Source organism: Macaca fascicularis, chromosome 1 (assembly GCF_037993035.2).
Source record: "Macaca fascicularis isolate 582-1 chromosome 1, T2T-MFA8v1.1".
NCBI lineage: Eukaryota > Metazoa > Chordata > Mammalia > Primates > Cercopithecidae > Macaca > Macaca fascicularis.
In genome coordinates this window covers 82,185,001-82,203,358 of record NC_088375.1, presented here as the reverse complement: position 1 = coordinate 82,203,358, position 18,358 = coordinate 82,185,001, and the positions used below count along the sequence as shown (strand labels likewise).

The window sequence follows — 18,358 nt, the reverse complement described above, 5'->3', positions numbered from 1 at the left end:
TGATTCTCCTGCCTCAGCCTCCCAAGTAGCTGGGACTACTGGCGCATGCCACCACGCCCAGCTAATTTTTGTATTTTTAGTAGAGACGGGGTTTTACCATATTGACCAGGCTGGTCTCAAACTCCTGACTTCATGATCCACCTGCCTCGGCCTCCCAAAGTGTTGGGATTACAGGCGTGAGCCACCGTGCCTGGCCTGGGATCATCTTTTTAAGGGCCATTGTGCATACATGGATAAACTTAGAAAAATTTTAGGAGCATTTGCATTTCAAAGGAATTGCATGCCCTATTTTTGTTCAAAAATAAAGTTCAAATGTGAAAAATAAGTATTTGGCAGCCAACTAGTGGTGAGTGTAGCTGTGAGTGGTATTGCTTCCTTAGTACTGCTCACGGCTTAGAAAATCATGGTTTTCAGCTTCCTCTGATTAACAGGAAAGAGAAGGGAGAAGTTTTTCTACTTGTGTTCTGTAAGTTCAGCTATACTTTAACAGCAGGTTTAGCTAATTTAGTCAGATTATTCATCTACATTTAGAGTTTATGCCAATTCCCAGGACCAGGTATAGAAATTTTCTCAGCCTTAAATCTAAGAGTACAGATTTTTATTTAAAATACAATCTGGCTGGGCAGAGTGGCTCACGCCTGTAATCCCAACACTTTGGGGGGCTGAGGCAGGCAGATCACCTGAGGTCAGGAGTTCAAGACCAGCCTGACCAACATGGCGAAACCCCATCTCCACTAAAAATACAGAAATGAGCCAGGTGTGGTGGTGGGCGTCTGTAGTCTCAGCTACTCGGGAGGCTGAGGCAAGAGAATTGCTTGAACCTGGAAGGCAGAGGTTGCAGTGAGCCAAGATTGCGCCATTGCACTCCAGCCTGAGCGACAGTGCGAGACTCCGCCTCAATAATAAAATACAGTCTAATTCTCTTCCACTTAAGCAAAAGAAAAACTGGTATTACATCATTTAATGACTTCTCTTTTCCAAAAAATCTAAAACTGTTAAGGAAGATTCAACAAACAGAAGTATTCCCCTCATAATATCACATCTTTCAAGAATCTTTGTTGTTGGTTTTGTGGCAGTGGGCTCTTCGCCCTCAAGCTTGATTAGCCTACTTAAATGAGCTTGCTATATATGAAACATTCTGGTCATGTACTTAAAGTTATTAAATCACTTATTAAATCAGCATGTCATTATAGCTAATGTGGGAATCAAAAGGACAAATAGCAAATTTTCAATCAAGTTTATTTTGTTGTGTTTTGTTTTTTGTTATTCTCAGATGAGACAAGTTTTAACTTCCCTTTCTGATATAAGGAGTAGTGGCTTCCTTGGTCATGATATTAAAGTTGGTGCAATTTTATGTACATTAGTCCCTCCTATATGATTTAAGACTTTAGAATTCTTTCATACGCTCAGGAAAGACATTTAAAACAATTAGCCATGGTGATAGAACATATCTAGAATAAAAGTGATTCACTGCAACTTTAGCTTTTTTAAAAAAACAGAAGAAAATGAATATGCTAAATGTTCACAGAATATGCTAAATGTTCATTTAGCATATTCATTTATTTAGAAAAAAAGCCTGTGTGGCTTTTTTCCCTACTGTTTTTTGAATATAATTAAGAAGTAGAGCTACACATTGGATTGGAAATTGTATTCCAAATAGTTTCCAAATGTTGAATAATTTTCCCTCATCCCCCATAGCTGAAGAATATCAGTTTGTGTCCTAAGCATTCAGAAAAGGGATCCATGATTTTATTAACATCAACAAAACTTTCTAAAAATCATTTTTAAAGAACAGGCAGATGCACTTCTGATAGGAAACAAAATATATTTTGGATCTGTATGCTATATTCTGAAAAGGAACATAAACTTTAGATGAACATGCCTGAACCTTTCACAGGTAAGTATGTTTTAAGTGGGCTTTTTTGTCCCATTAATGGATTTGCATGAAAAGACCTTTTCAGTAAGTTGCTGTTAACTTGTACACAAAAAAACTAAACTAACTTGGTTTTCCTTTTTCTTTCTATACTTCCTCTTAGCAAAAGTAAACAATTGGTGTGCCTGTTAGATGCCAGGCACTAAGCTAAGCATTTCACATACATTATTTAACTGTCTACTGTATACAAGTATTACTGCTCACTATTTTCCAGGTGATAAACTCAAGGTTGAAGATATAACCTGTTATTCCAAAGCCTGCAATTTAAATCCAAATGCATGTGAGACTCAGTTGGGGGCTTTTCTAAGTTTCAGATTTCTGAGGCACCTGTCAGATCTCAAATCAAAAGGGAGATCTGGAGTGTGTGTGTGTGTGTGTGTGTGTGTGTGTTAACACTCCAGGTAATTTCATTTTTAAATTTTTTTATATAGAGATGGAGGTCTCACTTTGTTGCCCAGGCTGGTCTCGAACTCCTGGCCTTAAGCAGTCCTACCACCTTGGCCTCCCAGAGTGCTGGGATTATAGGTGTGAGTCACTGCTCAAGAAAAGGTAATTTTATGCTGTCAGCCTGGTACCAATTCAGTTGTTGGTGTTTGAAAACCACAAGACCATTATGCTACGTTACATCAGTGAAAAGAACAAAAAGCAGGAGCAAGAGGGGCATTCAGAGGAACTAACCACAACATTAATTATACACATACACCTATTTGGTTATTGAGCAGCAAGTATTCATTTGGGTGCTTACTGTAGGCCAGTCACTATGAGTGTGAGCCATTTATATGTATCCTCATTTAAATACCAAGGTAGCTTTGTGGGGCAGATATGCTAATTCTCATTTTACAAATGAGGGAAATAGGCTTTAAAAGGTATACGTATGAAGGAGCTGGGACTCAAACCTAGGTGCCTCTGAGTTCATGTTTTTAGTCACTACACCATATAATATTTCTTTGGTGTCTATAGATGGCCACTTACCTTGGAAAAATTGACTGTTAAGACTTGTCAAAGATAAATGAAAAGTTTAAGGCCCCACTTTGATTCTAGTGAACTGCTTAACTGACAGAAGTAAATGACACTTGAAATTAGGAGACTCCTTCACATTGATTGCTTCGGGGTTTTTTTGTTTTTTTGTTTTTAAACAGTCTCGCTCTGTCACCCAGGCTGGAGTGCAGTGGCAGGTCTCAGCTCACTGCAACCTCTACCTCCCAGGTTCAAGCGATTATATCATGTCTCAGTCTCCAAGTCGCTGGGACTAGACACGCAGCACCATGTCTGGCTAATTTTTATTTTTTATTTTTATTTTTATTTTTTTTGAGATGGAGTCTCGCTGTGTTGCCCAGGCTGGAGTGCAGTGGTGCAATCTTGGCTCACTGCAACCTCTGCCTGCCAGGTTCAAGCGATTCTCCTGCCTCAGCCTCCCGAGTAGCTGGGATTACAGGCACCTGCCATCACACCCAGCTAATTTTTATATTTTTAGTAGCGACGGGGTTTCACCATGTTGGTTAAGCTGGTCTGGAACTGCTGACCTTGCCGCCCGCCTTGGCCTTCCGAAGCCCTGGGATTACAGGCATGAGCCACCGTGCCCCATTTTTGTATTTTTAGTAGAGACAAAGTTTCACCATGTTGGCCAGGCTGGTCTTGAACTCCTGCCCTCAAGTGATATGCCCACCTCGGCCTCCTAAAGTGCTGGGATTACAGGCATGAGTCACTGCACCTGGCCTGATTGCTTTAATTGTAAAACAGACTCAAGTTTTGTAGAGGGAAATCTCAACAAATTTTAATTTTTTTTCAAGAGACAGGGTCTTGCTCTGTTGCCCAGGCTAGAGTACAGAGATGTGATCATAGCTCTCTGTAACCTTGAACTCCTGGGCTCAAGCCATCACTCCACCTCAGCCTCCCAAGTAGCTAGGACTGTATAGGTGCCTATATCGGCTGAATTTTTTTTTTTAAGAGATGGGGTCTCACTATGTTGCCCAGGGGTGTCTCGAACTCCTGGCCTCAAGTGATCCTTCCACCTTGGCTTTCCAAAGTGCTGGGATTACAGGCATGAGCCACTGTGCCTGGCCTAGATACTTAATACTAAGGAATTGACAGTTTATATGTGACACTGCTACTATAGTCACGTGTGTTTTAAGAACCCTTATCTTACAAAGAAACATACTAAAATATTACAGATGTAATGAGGTCTGGGGTTTGCTTCAAAACGGAGGGCGGTGGAGGGCAAGGTAGGTGGTAGTTAATGGATAAAATAAGAATGACTGTAAGTTTATTTTTCTTCTCTGCTGTTTGAATCAGCAAGTATGGCCATAAGTTGATTATTGTACCTGGTAAAATAGAAAATTACCAGCTAACATGGGTAAATCCTATTACTCTCTCCCAGAAAATTGGCAAATTTATATAAAGCTACCCCAGAGGATTCACCCTGCCCCACAGGTCTCTTCAGTCCTGACAGATATCAGTGGCAGTCAAATGTGTCACTTTTAACTGAGCAACACAAGAGGTTCACCTCTCACCCAGTTTGCATCCAACCTGTGAAATAAGATCTAGAAAACAGGAATTAAAGTGTATGTTCAACTAACTCACATTCTGACTAGGTGCTAACGTTTAATGGGAACTGATATAGATGAAACCAAGATTGCTCCATAACGGATGTAGCAAACCAAATATACAGCAGAGGAAGCCACAGGCAAACCACTGAGTTCTCTCTCAGCCTGCCGATTCCGACCACCCACCCACCCACTCTTCTCCACCCAGCTTCAGAGGGAAGCAATTAAAAATAAAAGCAGCCTTTACCCAAGAACTTAGTAAAGAGCACCTGAGCTCAGAACCAAGTTAGCTCAGTGAACAGTCCCTTTAACATGTCCAGACCATGATTACTGTGATTACTGTAGTGAAGAATGATAAGCCGGAAGCTTTGAATGACCTTTGGTCATTAGACTGTATTTAGCTGAAGCAAAAAAAAGTTACTACCTTTTCAAACATTCATGAAAAATATGGCTTAGATCCAAAAGGCTTCATTTACCAAGAATATTTCAATCTTTGCTATACTACACAGTAAAATAGTATATTTGCTTTAAAGTACATAAACTCAGGTGACAAAGATCCAGATATTGTAGAATTTCAAACCTTCTCTATCTTGCTGCCTTTTTACATATATTAGAATGTTTATTTAGATTTTGAGGACAACTAATTATACCTAGTATATATTTTTCACAACTACTTGACAAAGTATTACCTGTTAGCAAAGCTGATTTCTCCAGTCTCAAGCAAACCAATTATAGCCATTTCCTAGCCTAGCATGTCAGAATATTTCATAACGTGACTGCCTTGAAAACAAAGATGGTGAACTTTGATTATGTTGCTCCATTGCTGCTTCTCTGACTTAAAGGCCATCAGTTTGACTTCTTGCTGAAAAAGCAATAGAACACCACAATCAGGTTTACTTATTCACTCAACAATCATTTATTGTTTCTGTGTGCAAGGCACTGTGTTAGGTGCCAAGAACAGAAGAAGATACAAATATGAATAGGCATACTCTGCCCTCCAGGAACGTACAATCTAAAGAGAGATTAATTGCATACAAATAACTATAATACCAGCTAGAATGTGGTAAGTGCCACGGGAAATACTACTATGGGAAGCTTTCTTAGCTCTTAGCTTCAAAGACCAGGTCAGGTTTTGTTCTACTGTAGTCTGTGTCGCAGGCATGAAAAGGCAGCTGAGGGGACCTGCTAGGCTTTGATGAACTGAGCTGCATCTTGGATTTCGCTTCCTCTGCTCTCTCAGCTGAGGTTACGGTGATTAGCAAGGGCGGTTGCTACCACTGACAGGATAGAAGGAAAAAGGCAAGGGAAAATGATACGTACTAAAAAGATGCACATAGGAGTACTCGATACTAGTCTATGGACTGGGCCCTGGGTACTGCCATGGGGAAGAGGAGTGGTAAGGGAGAAAGAACACTGGACTAAGCATCAGGATTCAGATGTTCATAGTCACAACACCTTGAGCAATCTCTAGACCTCAGTTTGTCTTTCGGAGGAGGGAGTTAGGCAAAATGATCTCTAAGGTCCTCCACAACTCTCCAATCAATGAAAAGGGGAGAAAATTGATAGCATCTTAACCATGGCTTTTTTAAGTCAGTGCTTTTATCCCCCTTTCATTATTTGTAGAAGCGCCCCTAAAAAAATTTTTTTTAGCTGGGCGTGGTGGCTCACACCAGTAATCCCAACACTTTGGGAGGCTGAGGCAGGAGAATCGCTTGAGGCCAGTAATTTGATAGCAGCCTAGGCAACATAGCAAGACCTCTGTCTCTACAAAAAATGTTTTAAATATTCGCTGGGCATGGTGGTGTGCACCTAGTCCCAGCTACTTGGGAGGCTGAGGCAGAAGGATTGCTTGAGTCCAGGAGTTCAAGGCTGCAGTGTGCCATGATTGCGCCAGTGCACTCTAGCCTGGGGGACAGGGCAAGACCCTGTCTCTAATTAAAAAAAAAAAAAAAAAAAAAATTTAACTACAGTAATCCCCCACTTTCCTGGCTTTGATAGACAAGCAATACAAGAAGGGTTTTTGGGCCGGGCGTGGTGGCTCAAGCCTGTAATCCCAGCACTTTGGGAGGCCGAGACGGGCAGATCACTAGGTCAGGAGATCGAGATCATCCTGGCTAACACGGTGAAACCCCATCTCTACTAAAAACTAGCCAGGCGAGGTGGCGGGCGCCTGTAGTCCCAGCTACTCAGGAGGCTGAGGCAGGAGAATGGCGTAAACCCGGGAGGTGGAGCTTGCAGTGAGCTGAGATCCGGCCACTCTGCACTCCAAGCCTGGGCGACAGAGCCAGACTCCGTCTCAAAAAAAAAAAAAAAAAAAAGGGGTTTTTGTTTTTAACCACAGTTAATGTTTCAGAAGTAAGGAGCTTCTGACTTTTGTTATAAACATGGCACCTTTCTGATTTGCTTAGCCTCAGCAACCTATGCCTGACGTACTGTAAACTGACAGCCAAAGGCTCTCTCAGCTGCATGGGTCACTATTTTGATAACTGAGAATATCTGAATGAGAAGGTGAAACATTTTGGTCAAAAGTCCTCTACATGGCCGGGTGCAGTGGCTCACGCCTGTAATCCCAGCACTTTGGGAGACCAAGGCAGGCAGATCATTTGAGGTTGGGAGTTTGAGACCAGCCTGGCCAACATGGTGAAACCCCGTCTCTACTAAAAATACAAAAATTAGCCAGGAGTAGCTAGCTGCAATTTCAGCTACTTGGGAGGCTGAGGCAGGAGAATCGCTTGAACCCAGAAAGCAGAGGTTGCAGTGAGCTGAGATCACACCACTGCACTCCAGCCTGGGCGACACAGCGGGACCCCATCTCAAAAAAAAAAAAAAAAGATCTCTACCACCTTTGAGTTTAAGTAGTTTGTCTCTCAGTTGCGAGGATTTAAGTTCTCCAGCAGCTTCGTTGCTTTAAAAAGCTTGAGCAGAACATGAAGAGGCACAGGAAGTTAGGAGGAAAGGCAGAGTGAAGGGACTATTTTCTAAGCAAAAGCTGCCTCAGAGGGAAAAGGTATGAAAAAGAGATGCAAGAAAAGTAATGTCTGTTACACACCTTCTTGGCCCTGTGCCTGACAGAGACAGAAATATAAGATTACCACAAGGAGCAATTTCTGTGACCCCCAAAGAGCCCAACAGAGCCAAGTTCACTTTGCCTACCATTTCACCGTTACTTTTGTGTATTGCCATGGCACTACTTCCAGCCTTGAAACATGGTCTGTCTGTACAGGGAGTTTGGCTTAGTGGCTCCTTTGCTTCTGCCAAGGCTAGACCTAGTCCAGGACTAAAGGGACATGCAACCTTTAATCTTTTGGGGACCACACGCCCTGTTTAGCTACCCAATTATATCTCAACTAGAGTGAATAATACCTTTGGATTCTCCCACTGAACAGTCATGTTTTGCCCAAATGCCAGTGCTTAAGATAGCAACATTAAAGCACAAACTAGGACTGAGGATAAATTGCCAGGTTTATTTTACCCTGTAAGAGCTGGCAAACAGCTGAGGAGGTGAACTCCTCTCCCAACTGCAAGAGTTTACAATATAGCTCCAAGGAACAGAGTTTTGTTGTGTATTGCTATGTCCATGAAATGGCTTGTATTTGGTCTCCCAACTCACAACGTGGTCAGTGCAGAAGGATAGAAGGGTTAATCTGGCACCACGTGGCGCACCAGAAGGCTCAATTTCACGAACAGTGAATGACTACTCCTGCTTCCAACCTGATTGGCATCTTCTACCCAAACACATTAAAATACATTATCAGGGAGATCAAATACAATTGGAAAAACTACAATACGAAAACCAGACTGGCAAGAGCCAGTGGGGATTTTCTGGGTTTGGGGGTGATTATGGAGGTAGTGGCTTTTAAATGAAAGCTCTTGACAAAATATTTCCTTTCTATCAGCAGGAACTACATTGTACCTGGAGAAAATGGCTTATAAGGTTTCACAAATTGTACAAAGAAATATATATATTTTGAAATGCCATTTTCTGTTGACATTCTTGTGAAAAGACTTTTAGCTGACAGTCTCATAAATCTTTAAACCATATTAAATGAAGTTGCCACAACACAGGCAAAAAGGGTAATTAAATTTTTCTTCTTCTGTCCAGATCAACAGTGTTCTTTGTACTCTAACTTTTCAGTAGACCTGAAGGGCACCTTTCTTTGCTCGCTCATCTCTTCAGTTTGCCCTTTAAAGTGTGTTCTTTATTTCTTTGGCATGCAAAGCTGGGATGGCAGTCCCATTCCTACATACAAATAACCACCTTCGACATACAGATGATGAAAAACACCTTCAAGTGTTGGCATTCAGGCTAAAGTTGAGAACTAGAAATCTACAGAAACTCAATTCATAGTTTTCAAATACTTTATATGGTAAAAATACAGCAAAAATAGTTTTTTGTTCAAAGAGGAAAATAGATACTGCTATGGTCACGGTTCTAAGGATGGTTTAAGAAGCCTCTGGCTCCTCAGCTGTGCACTGTAGTGTAGGCTGACTTCAACCACGGCTTCTCCAGCTTCAGTCGTTTATCAAAGCTAAGATCATACTGTGGAAAGAAGAAATTAATGTTACTAATGTTTGCACAGGAATGTTCCTCCAGAGCCTGGTTTGTCCAGACTTGCGTCCCTAAGGTCCATGAAGGAATAATCATTTGAGTAAAAGACAATCATTCATACCCAAAGGAAAGAATATATCAGGATCTTTCATGTCCAAACTTTTTCACTAAAAAAGAGTGACTGGGGGTGGGGAGTTAGGGGAAGTATAACTTAAAACCTATGTTAGGCTATAGTTTAAAAAAAAACAAAAAACAAACAAAAACCTAGTTCAGTCAGTTAAAAAAAACAACAAAACAAAACAAAAAAAAACACCTATGTCCAGAAAAAAAATTCTAAATTCTCTAGCCAGATACATACTGTTCTATGCCAACGCCTGGAACCTCTTCTCCCCATCCCAACACTCCATCAAAGCAGTAACTTCTTACTCAGGTTTTGTGACTAGCTCTACGGCACCTCGCTAGGGAAGCTGGCCTCTCAGCCCAGGGCAGTTGCACAGCCTCCTTCCACAGCTCTTCTTCCTGCTGCTATGGCTTACATGTTGTCTCTACCACTGGACTGTGAGCAACTCTGAGATGAGAGCAGGGCCCAAGCATCACCACTTTCATGTTCTACTAGCACCTGAGCCTGCAATGACCAAGCTCCAAGCTTTTACTGTAGGGATTCTGTGCTGCTCCTTTGTGTCGCTTGCAATGCTGTACGCAATGTCTGACACACAGCAGCCACCTAATAAATGCTACGCCACTAACACTGACAGTTAACAATAACAAAACCATCCTTTCCTTTGAAATACTGGGATCAGCCTTGCTCTGCTGAAATCAAAATACACAGAAATATCCTTACATCACTAATGGTATAAACAATTGTCCAAACTCAACCATACTAAATGTACTCAATGCACGGTAAAAATTAATGATAGTAGCTAATATTTTTAAAAGATTTTTGAGAGTTTACTATGGGTCAGCATAAACCTAAGTGTCTCACATGTATTATCTCACTTAGTCCACGTTAAAATGTGACTATTTTTTTTTTTTTTTGAGACGGAGTCTTGCTCCCAGCTAATTTTTGTATTTTTAGTAGAGACGGGGTTTCACCGTGTTAGCAGGATGGTTTTGATCTCCTGACCTTGTGATCCGCCCACCTTGGCCTCTCAAAGTGCTGGGATTATAGGCATGAGCCACCGTACCCAGCTTTTTTTTTTTTTTTTTTTGGAGACGGAGTCTCGCTCTGTCGCCCAGGCTGGAGTACAGTGGCGTGATCTTGGCTCACTGCAAGTTCCGCCTCCTGGGTTCATGCCATTCTCCTGCCTCAGCCTCCTGAGTAACTGGAGCTACAGGCGCCTGCCACCGCTTGCATCTAATTTTTTTATTTTTTGTAGAGATGGGATTTCACTGTGTTAGCCAGGATGGTCTCAATCTCCTGACCTCGTGATCCACCCTCCTCGGCCTCCCAAAGTGCTGGGATTACAGGCATGAGCCACCGCGCCCAGCCCTGTGATGAGGTAGGTACTATTAATATCATTAATATCCCCCTTTCAGATCAGAAACTGAGGCTCAGAAAGGTTAAGAAACTTGCCCCAGGCCAGGTGTGGTGGCCCAGGCCTGTAATCCTAGCATTTTGGGAGGCCAAGGCAGGTGGATCACCTCACCAACATGGTGAAACCCCAGATCTACTAAAGATACAAAAATTAGCTGGACATGGTGGAGTGCACCTATAACCCCAGTTATGCAGGAGGCTGAAGCAGGAGAATCCCTGGAATCCGGGAGGTGGAGGCTGCAGTGAGCTGAGATCGTGCCACTACACTCCAGCCTGGGGGACAGAGTGAGACTCCGCCTCAAAAGAAAAAAAAAAAGAAAGAAACGAAACTGGCCCCAGGCCACAATGTAAGTGATGGAGCCCACATTCCACTAGGCTAGCACCCAATCAAAAAACCAAAAGCATGGATTCCCCTATTCTCTAAAGAAGATGAGCATTTTTTCAAAACTTTAATTGTATTCAACAAGCCCTGAAATGTCAACTAGGCGTAAGGAATTAGGCAGAGTGTGGTAGGTGTTAGATACAAAGACAAGTAGCATAAAATCTCTGCAATCAAAAGCTAATGACTTGGTATTAACAGCAAAACCACTGTTTAAAAACAGCAACCAGGCCGGGCGCGGTGGCTCAAGCCTGTAATCCCAGCACTTTGGGAGGCCGAGACGGGTGGATCACGAGGTCAGGAGATCGAGACCATCCTGGCTAACACGGTGAAACCCCGTCTCTACTAAAAATACAAAAAAAAAAAACTAGCCGGACGAGGTGGCGGGCGCCTGTAGTCCTAGCTACTCGGGAGGCTGAGGCAGGAGAATGGCGTGAACCCGGGAGGCGGAGCTTGCAGTGAGCTGAGATCCGGCCACTGCACTTCAGCCTGGGCGACAGAGCGAGACTCCGTCTCAAAAAAAAAAAAAAAAACAGCAACCAAAAACCAAGAGAAAAGTGCTACAAGGATACCTTCTGACCCTTTGAACTATATGTAACATCAAAGGGTAAGGTAATAGCAATGTGGCTGAAAATAACAGGCTAATAGGGAAAGGAAAGGAAGGGAAGAGAGAAAAGAAAACGGTACAGCCAGTGAAGTACATACCTGCCCAGGCAAAACAGTTACATGAGTTGCCTATCTTTTATTTAGTTATAAAGAACAGTATCTTAAACCTGCCCCAAAATTACATCTTAATTCCTCCAGTCCAACTCTCCACTACTTTAAATTCAATGACTAAGAGTTCAGAAACTCATATACATTTTTAAATCCTAAGACTTTTGAGTCTACAAAGCAAGATACTGCTCTCCAAGCCTAAATTTCCTCCCCAGAGTATGACTACATGGGCTGTACCTACAGCACCGCCCCCAGGGGATGCCTTTTCTAGTTTACTTTCCAACAGCATGAAACCGCAGAGGTGGGGAGGATGAAAAAAGGATAACCTTAGCTAAGCCAATACCAGCTTGTTTTTTGTCTCTTCAGAAACAAATATAAGAGAACATATATGACAGTAAAGATACAAAAGTATTAAAAACAAGAACAGGTGCCTCATTATGTTCTCATAAACTTTTTTTGCTCCTTATTCATCATCTTTGATACTTGGATTAAAAACTAAGCATATTAGTAATGAGGTAGGGTATGAGAACCAGAAACTGATACCAGTGTGCTTTTTCTGATCTAGTTTTTAAAATACAGAAAAGCAAATAAGATGAATGGTGAAAAGAAAACTATCTAAACTCCAATTTTAATCTAATCCACTAATGGGTGGATTTAGCACAGTGAAGGGCTTTGTCAGGAAGAGGCTAAAATGGTTCTGACTTCTAAACTATTTCAAACAAAATAGCAATTTTTAAAAACTGCTATCTCAGCCGGGCACGGTGGCTCATGTCCTGAAACCCCGTCTCTACTAAAAATACAAAAAAAAAAAAAAAAAAAAAAATTAGCCAGGTATGGTGGCACATATCTGTAGTCCCAGCTACTTGGGAGGCTGAGGCAGGAGAATCGCTTGAACCTGGGGGGCAGAGGTTGCAGTGAGCTGAGATTGCACCACTGCACTCCAGCCTGCATGACACAGCGAGACTCTGCCTCGAAAAACAAAACAAAACAAAGAAAACAAATGAAAAAATTGCTATCTCTATGCAGTTTCTAATCAAGAATTTTCTGAGTGGTAGAAGTTTACTTCAACATTAAATTTTTCCTAATAGTCCTTATGCCTGTGTGAAAAATTAAACTCTACCAAGGGGGAAAAACAAAAATTATCTAATTAAAGCTTTCATACAAATGTTAAGCCTGACTTCTAGCTTTTCAAAGGTTTAATCAAATCATATACACAGGAATTTTGTTTCTCCTTTGCTCTATTCTAGGCATCTATGATGGATAAAGGAAAAGGTGGCATGTTCACCTCTAAAACATACAGAAATAATTTAAAACAGGACTATACAAGGTTTCCAGTGTCTGACAGCCAATCTTTCATATTAATTCTTACTTCCAGTGTGTTATAACTAGAAGACTGATAAAACTTTACCGTAACAGACCATTTAGCATGCTGGAGAATGAGCATCACACCTAAATTACTTATTGCCAAGACAGATCAGCACAATTTGGATAAAAGTTGCTGAGAGCTGCTGCTAGTGGTATGATTCCCCAAAGACCACGAGTGGGATGGTCACTGAGGCACATATATTAATGCTTATAACAGGCAGTGGAACTTCACAGCTGTATTCTACTAGGGCAGGAAAAAAATATCAAAGACAGTTTTTTTTTTGAGATGGAGTTTCACTCTTGTTGCCTAGGTTTGAGTGCAATGGTGCATTCTCGGCTCACCACAACCTTTGCTTCCCAGGTTGAACTGAGTCTCCTGCCTCAGTCTCCTGAGTAGCTGGGATTACAGGCACCCGCCACAACGCTCAGCTAATTTTGTATTTTTAGTAGAGACAGGCTTCTCCATGTTGGTCAGGCTGGTCTCGAACTCCCGACTTCAGGTGATCTGCCCACCTGGGCCTCCCAAAGTGCTGGGATTACAGGCGTGAGCCACCGTGCCCAGTTTTAAGCATATTCATAGCCTCAACAGCTAAGGCATAACTAAGATGCCACAGGGCAGATCTACTGTAGTTCAGACAGAAAGCTAATTCAATGACATACATAAATAATCTACACAGCCACAAGGAATTTACATAATCCCCAAAAGTTCCACAATGTCAATGCACAATCCTACAGTATAGTAATATCTCACCTTTCAAAAGCAAATATTGCATCTAGGAAAAATACTAGGATTTTAAACTCACCTATAAAGATACATGAAGAAGCAGAGCAAGTGGAATCCAAGCTTGATCATGGCTTCCTTCATGTGTGACTTCAGCTGCCCTCGATTGTGTATTTCTGTTGGATCAAACACTCCCATGTTACCACTCGGCACCATAATGTATCTGATAAATTAAAGGACACACACATTAGAAGGAAAATCAAATCATAGGCATAAGTATTCAAATATAAGTAGCCAATAATACTCGACTTTTAAAAGTGAACCAGTCAGGCCCGGTACTGTGGCTAATGCCTGTAATCCCAGCAATTTGGGAGGCCGAGGCAGGTGGATCACTTGAGCTCAGGAGTTCAAGACCAGCCTGGCCAACATGGTGAAACCCTGTCTCTACTAAAAATACAAAAATTAGCTGGGCATGGTGGTGGGCACCTGAAATCCCAGCTATTGGAGAAGCTGAGGCAGGAGAATCACCTGAACCCGGAAGGCAGAGGTTGCAGTGAGCCAAGATTGCACCACTGAGCCCCAGCCTGGGTGACAGAGCAAAACTCCATCTAAAAAAAAAAAAAAAGTGAGCCAATCATAGCAACCTTACATTCATACCACATATGCACAGAGTAGTATGATAATGTCATGGGCTGCCACTTAGCTTCCTTTTGAAAGTTACAATACTGCTAATTTTCTGCCCTCTAAAATAAAATACAGTAACATTCCAGATAAGGGTATTTTATGCACTGAAACCCTTTTACTCATCTGTAGAAAACTACCATACCAGTCATATCTACAGCCCTTTTCCATTAGACAAAGGTTAAAGGAGGCTCCAAACCCAAACCAATTTTATTAAGTTCTTAGAAACTTCATTATGGAAATAGGGAAATTAAGGAAGTTAGGTTACTTTGAGAGGATCAATCAGTTTAAGTGTCTGGGCTTCAACATCCAGACTGTGTCATCTGTGTAACATATATGTCCTAACCTAGCACTGTCCATGAATTCTTCCTGCTCTCACGTCTAAGCTTCTTCTAGTACAACCTTAGATATCTCACTTGTCACATAGCTTCTCAATTATCACTTCTTTGAAATGCAAAGGATTCTCTGAGTTCCACAAATCTGAAATTCTCCTTAAAACCCCAGTAGCCCAACTATAGCTGAATAGAAGGTACTTTCATTTGAATATCCAGATAACATCTCATCCTTGTCTAATTTCTAGGTTATCTAATAAGAGTGTCACCATTTTCTTGGTGGTCCTTAAAAACTTCCTCTTACCCAACTGGGACTTCTCTCTTCATCTTTCACAGCCAGTCCATCAAACCCTTGTCCAGTCTTTCTTCCTACCACCACTTACTTAGCTGTCTCCTTTTTTTTCCTTTTTAGATTTTTATTTTTAATTTTTGGGGGTACATAGTAGGTACATATATTTATGGGTTATATGAGATATTTTGATACAGACATGCAATGTGTAATAATACCATCAGGGTAAGGCCAGGCACAGTGGCTCATGACTGCAATCCCAGCACTTTGGGAGGCCAAGGCGGGAGGATCGCCTGAGGTTGAGAGTTCGAGACCAACCTGACCAACATGGAGAAATCCCATCTCTACTAAAAATACAAAATTAGCCAGGCGTGGTGGCGCATGCCTGTAATCCCACAACCTCTGCAACCCGGAAGGCAGAGGTTGCAATGAGCCAAGATTGCAGCATCGCACTCCAGCCTGGGCAACAAGAGCGAAACTCCATCTCAAAAAAAAAAAAAAAAATCACATTAGGGTAAATGGGGTATCCATTACCTCAAGCATTTATCCTTGTGTTACAAACAATCCAATTATACTTTTTTCAGTTTACTATTATTATTATTTTTAGACATAATCTCACTCTATTGCCCAGGCTGGAGTGCAGTGGCACGATCTCGGCTCACCGCAACCTCCTCCTCCTGGATTCAAGCAATTCTCCTGCCTCAGCCTCCTGAGTAGCTGGGATTACAGGTGCCCAACACCACCACACCCGGCTAATTTTTGTATTTTTAGTAGAGATGGGGTCTCCCCATGTTGGCCAAGATGGTCCTGAACTCCTGACCTCAGGTGATCCTCCCACCTTGGCCTCCCAAAGTGCTGGGATTACAGGAGTGAGCCACTGTGCTCACCTCTAAAACACACAGGAATAATCTAAAATAGGACTATATAAGGTTTCCAGTGTCTGACAGCCAATCTTTCATATTAATTCTTACTTCCAGTGTGTTATAACTAGAAGACTGATAAAACTTTACCATAACAGACCATTTAGCATGCTGGAGAATGAGCATCACACCTAAATTACTTATTGCCAAGACAGATCAGCACAATTTGGATAAAAGTTGCTGAGAGCTGCTGCTAGTGGTATGATTCCCCAAAGACCACGAGTGGGATGGTCACTGAGGCACATATATTAATGCTTATAACAGGCAGTGGAACTTCACAGCTGTATTCTACTAGGGCAGGAAAAAAATATCAAAGACAGTTTTTGATTTTTTTTATATCCATCAAAAAAAAAAAAAAAAGACACACAATAAAAAGTGTTGGCAAGGATGTAGAGAAAATGGAACCCCCAATACACAGTTTGTGGGAATGTCAAATAGTGCAGCTATGGCTGGGCACAGTGGCTCACGCCTGTAATCCCAACACTTTGGGTGGCTGAGGTGGGAGGATTGCTTGAGCCCAGGAGGTTGAGGCTGTAGTAATCCAAGATCACGCCACTGCACTCCAGCCTGGGCAATAGAGTAAGACTTTGTCTCAAAAAAAAAAAAAAAAAGAAAAAAAGTGCAGCTGCTTCTGAAAACACTCAGGCAGTTCTTCAAAAGGGTAAATACAGAGTTACTATATGACTCAAGTGATTCCACTTCCTAGGTATTTTGCCTCTTTGTCCTGTGGACTACTGTACTTTATCTCCAACAGCATAAAGTACAGTGGTCTGAAAATAGCAAATAATCAATCTGTTGATTTTTTAAATCTTTTTAAATAGAGGTAAACTTGTGACCAGCAGACAGCCAACCTGTCACTGCAGTTACCAGGGCAATAAATATACATGATCTTTGTCTTTACAATTATATCAAAAAAAGAATCTTCGGTGTTTTTTTTTTTTTTTTTTTTTTTTTGAGACTGGATCTCGCTCTGTTGCCCAGGCTGGAGTGCAATGGTGCAATCTCGGCTCACTGCAACCTCCGCCTCCCAGGTTCAAGCAGTTCTCCTGCCTCGGCCCCCCAAGTAGCTGGGACTACAAGCACATGCCACCACACCCGGCTAATTTTTGTATTTTTAGTAGAGATGCGGTTTCACCATGTTAGCCAGGCTGGTCTTGAACTCCTGACCTCAGGTGATCCACCCACCTCAGGCTCTTAAAGTGCTGGGATTATAGGCGTAGGCCACCATGCCCGGCCTAAAAAAAGAATCCTTGGGCTTGACTTCATAGAGCCTTTTACCACTATCTACAAAGAAGCCATGCCAAAGCTGGCTCTTCTAGCAGGTTTTCATTTCTAGTAGAGATGACTGACAGGATGGGCTGGTATAACATTAAGATCCACATTCTCAAAAGTTCGAGTTCCCATTCTCACTCCCAAAGTTGTGTTTCACTTAGTGAAACTACAGGGAGACTTAGCTGTGCTAAAAGTCTGCCTGGGACTAGCCCTCAGCAGAAGTGCAAGTAATCTGTGTTCCCAGCTCAGAGCTCACTTGAGGGCATTGGTCTATGGAACTGATCATGGGAGAGTACTATTAAGCTTGAAAGAGGCCAGGCGCAGTGGTATGCACCTGTAGTCCCAACTACTCAGAAGGCTGACGTAGGAAGATCGCTTCAGCCCAGGAGTTCAAGGCTGTAGTGCACTATATCACGCCTGTGAACAGCCATTGCATTCCAGCCTGAGCAACATAGCAAGACTTCGTCTCTTAAAAAAAAAAAAAAAAAAATTCAGAACCCATGTTCAGTATATTAAAAAAAGAAAAAGAAAACAAAAAATTCTACCCCAGGATACCCACCCTCTATAAAAGAGACACAGATACTTTAAAGCTTTTCCCTTACTCAGATTCTAGTTTAATGACCTTTATAAAATCATTTCCCCATATCCACTCCTTCCCTCATCTCTACTGCTGCCATTATCTTTTCATATGCATCCCATCTTCCTCCAAACCCTACTTTATTTTTTCCTATGTTCTTTTTATTCTAACTGCACTTTACAACATCATACTTAAAAATCAGCCAATGAATGATTCTGTCCCAAAAAACTAGACATAAATAAAAATAAATAAAACCTAAAAATGTAGTAAAGCAGCAACCCACTAATATAACAATTGCAGGCTTGTCAAGATTATCCCAGCGGTCTTCACAAGAAAGTATGCTACGTATAACAGCCCAACTATAAAATTATATACAGTCAGGGTTTCCATTGAGCTCACTTTGAACAAACTTCCTAAATTTATTAAGTCAAAAATGTTGATTAGTTACCTAATTTGCAGCTTTTTTTTTTTTTTTTTTTGAGACAGAGTCTTGCTCTGTCACCCAGGCTGGTTGCAGTGGCCTGATCTCAGCTCACTTCAAGCTCCACC

At 41.7% G+C, this 18,358-nt stretch overlaps 1 protein-coding gene across 5 annotated transcripts in view; it reads right to left on the bottom strand.

The window, feature by feature from the left end:
- Positions 1–5,368: 5,368 nt before the first annotated feature.
- CNIH4 (cornichon family member 4) overlaps positions 5,369–18,358 on the bottom strand; it is a 56,892-nt gene continuing 43,902 nt past the window's right edge. For 4 of the 5 annotated variants that reach the window (XM_065542528.2, XM_065542533.2, XM_045397715.3 and 1 more), the window contains 2 exons: positions 13,821–13,961; positions 5,369–9,016 (listed from right to left, as the gene is read on the bottom strand). In XM_065542528.2, coding sequence (XP_065398600.1) covers positions 8,989–9,016; positions 13,821–13,961 — 169 coding nt within the window. In that variant the 3' untranslated portion in view covers positions 5,369–8,988. The remainder of the gene's footprint in view (positions 9,017–13,820; positions 13,962–18,358) is intronic. The other variant, XM_005540953.5, reaches the window with a different exon arrangement.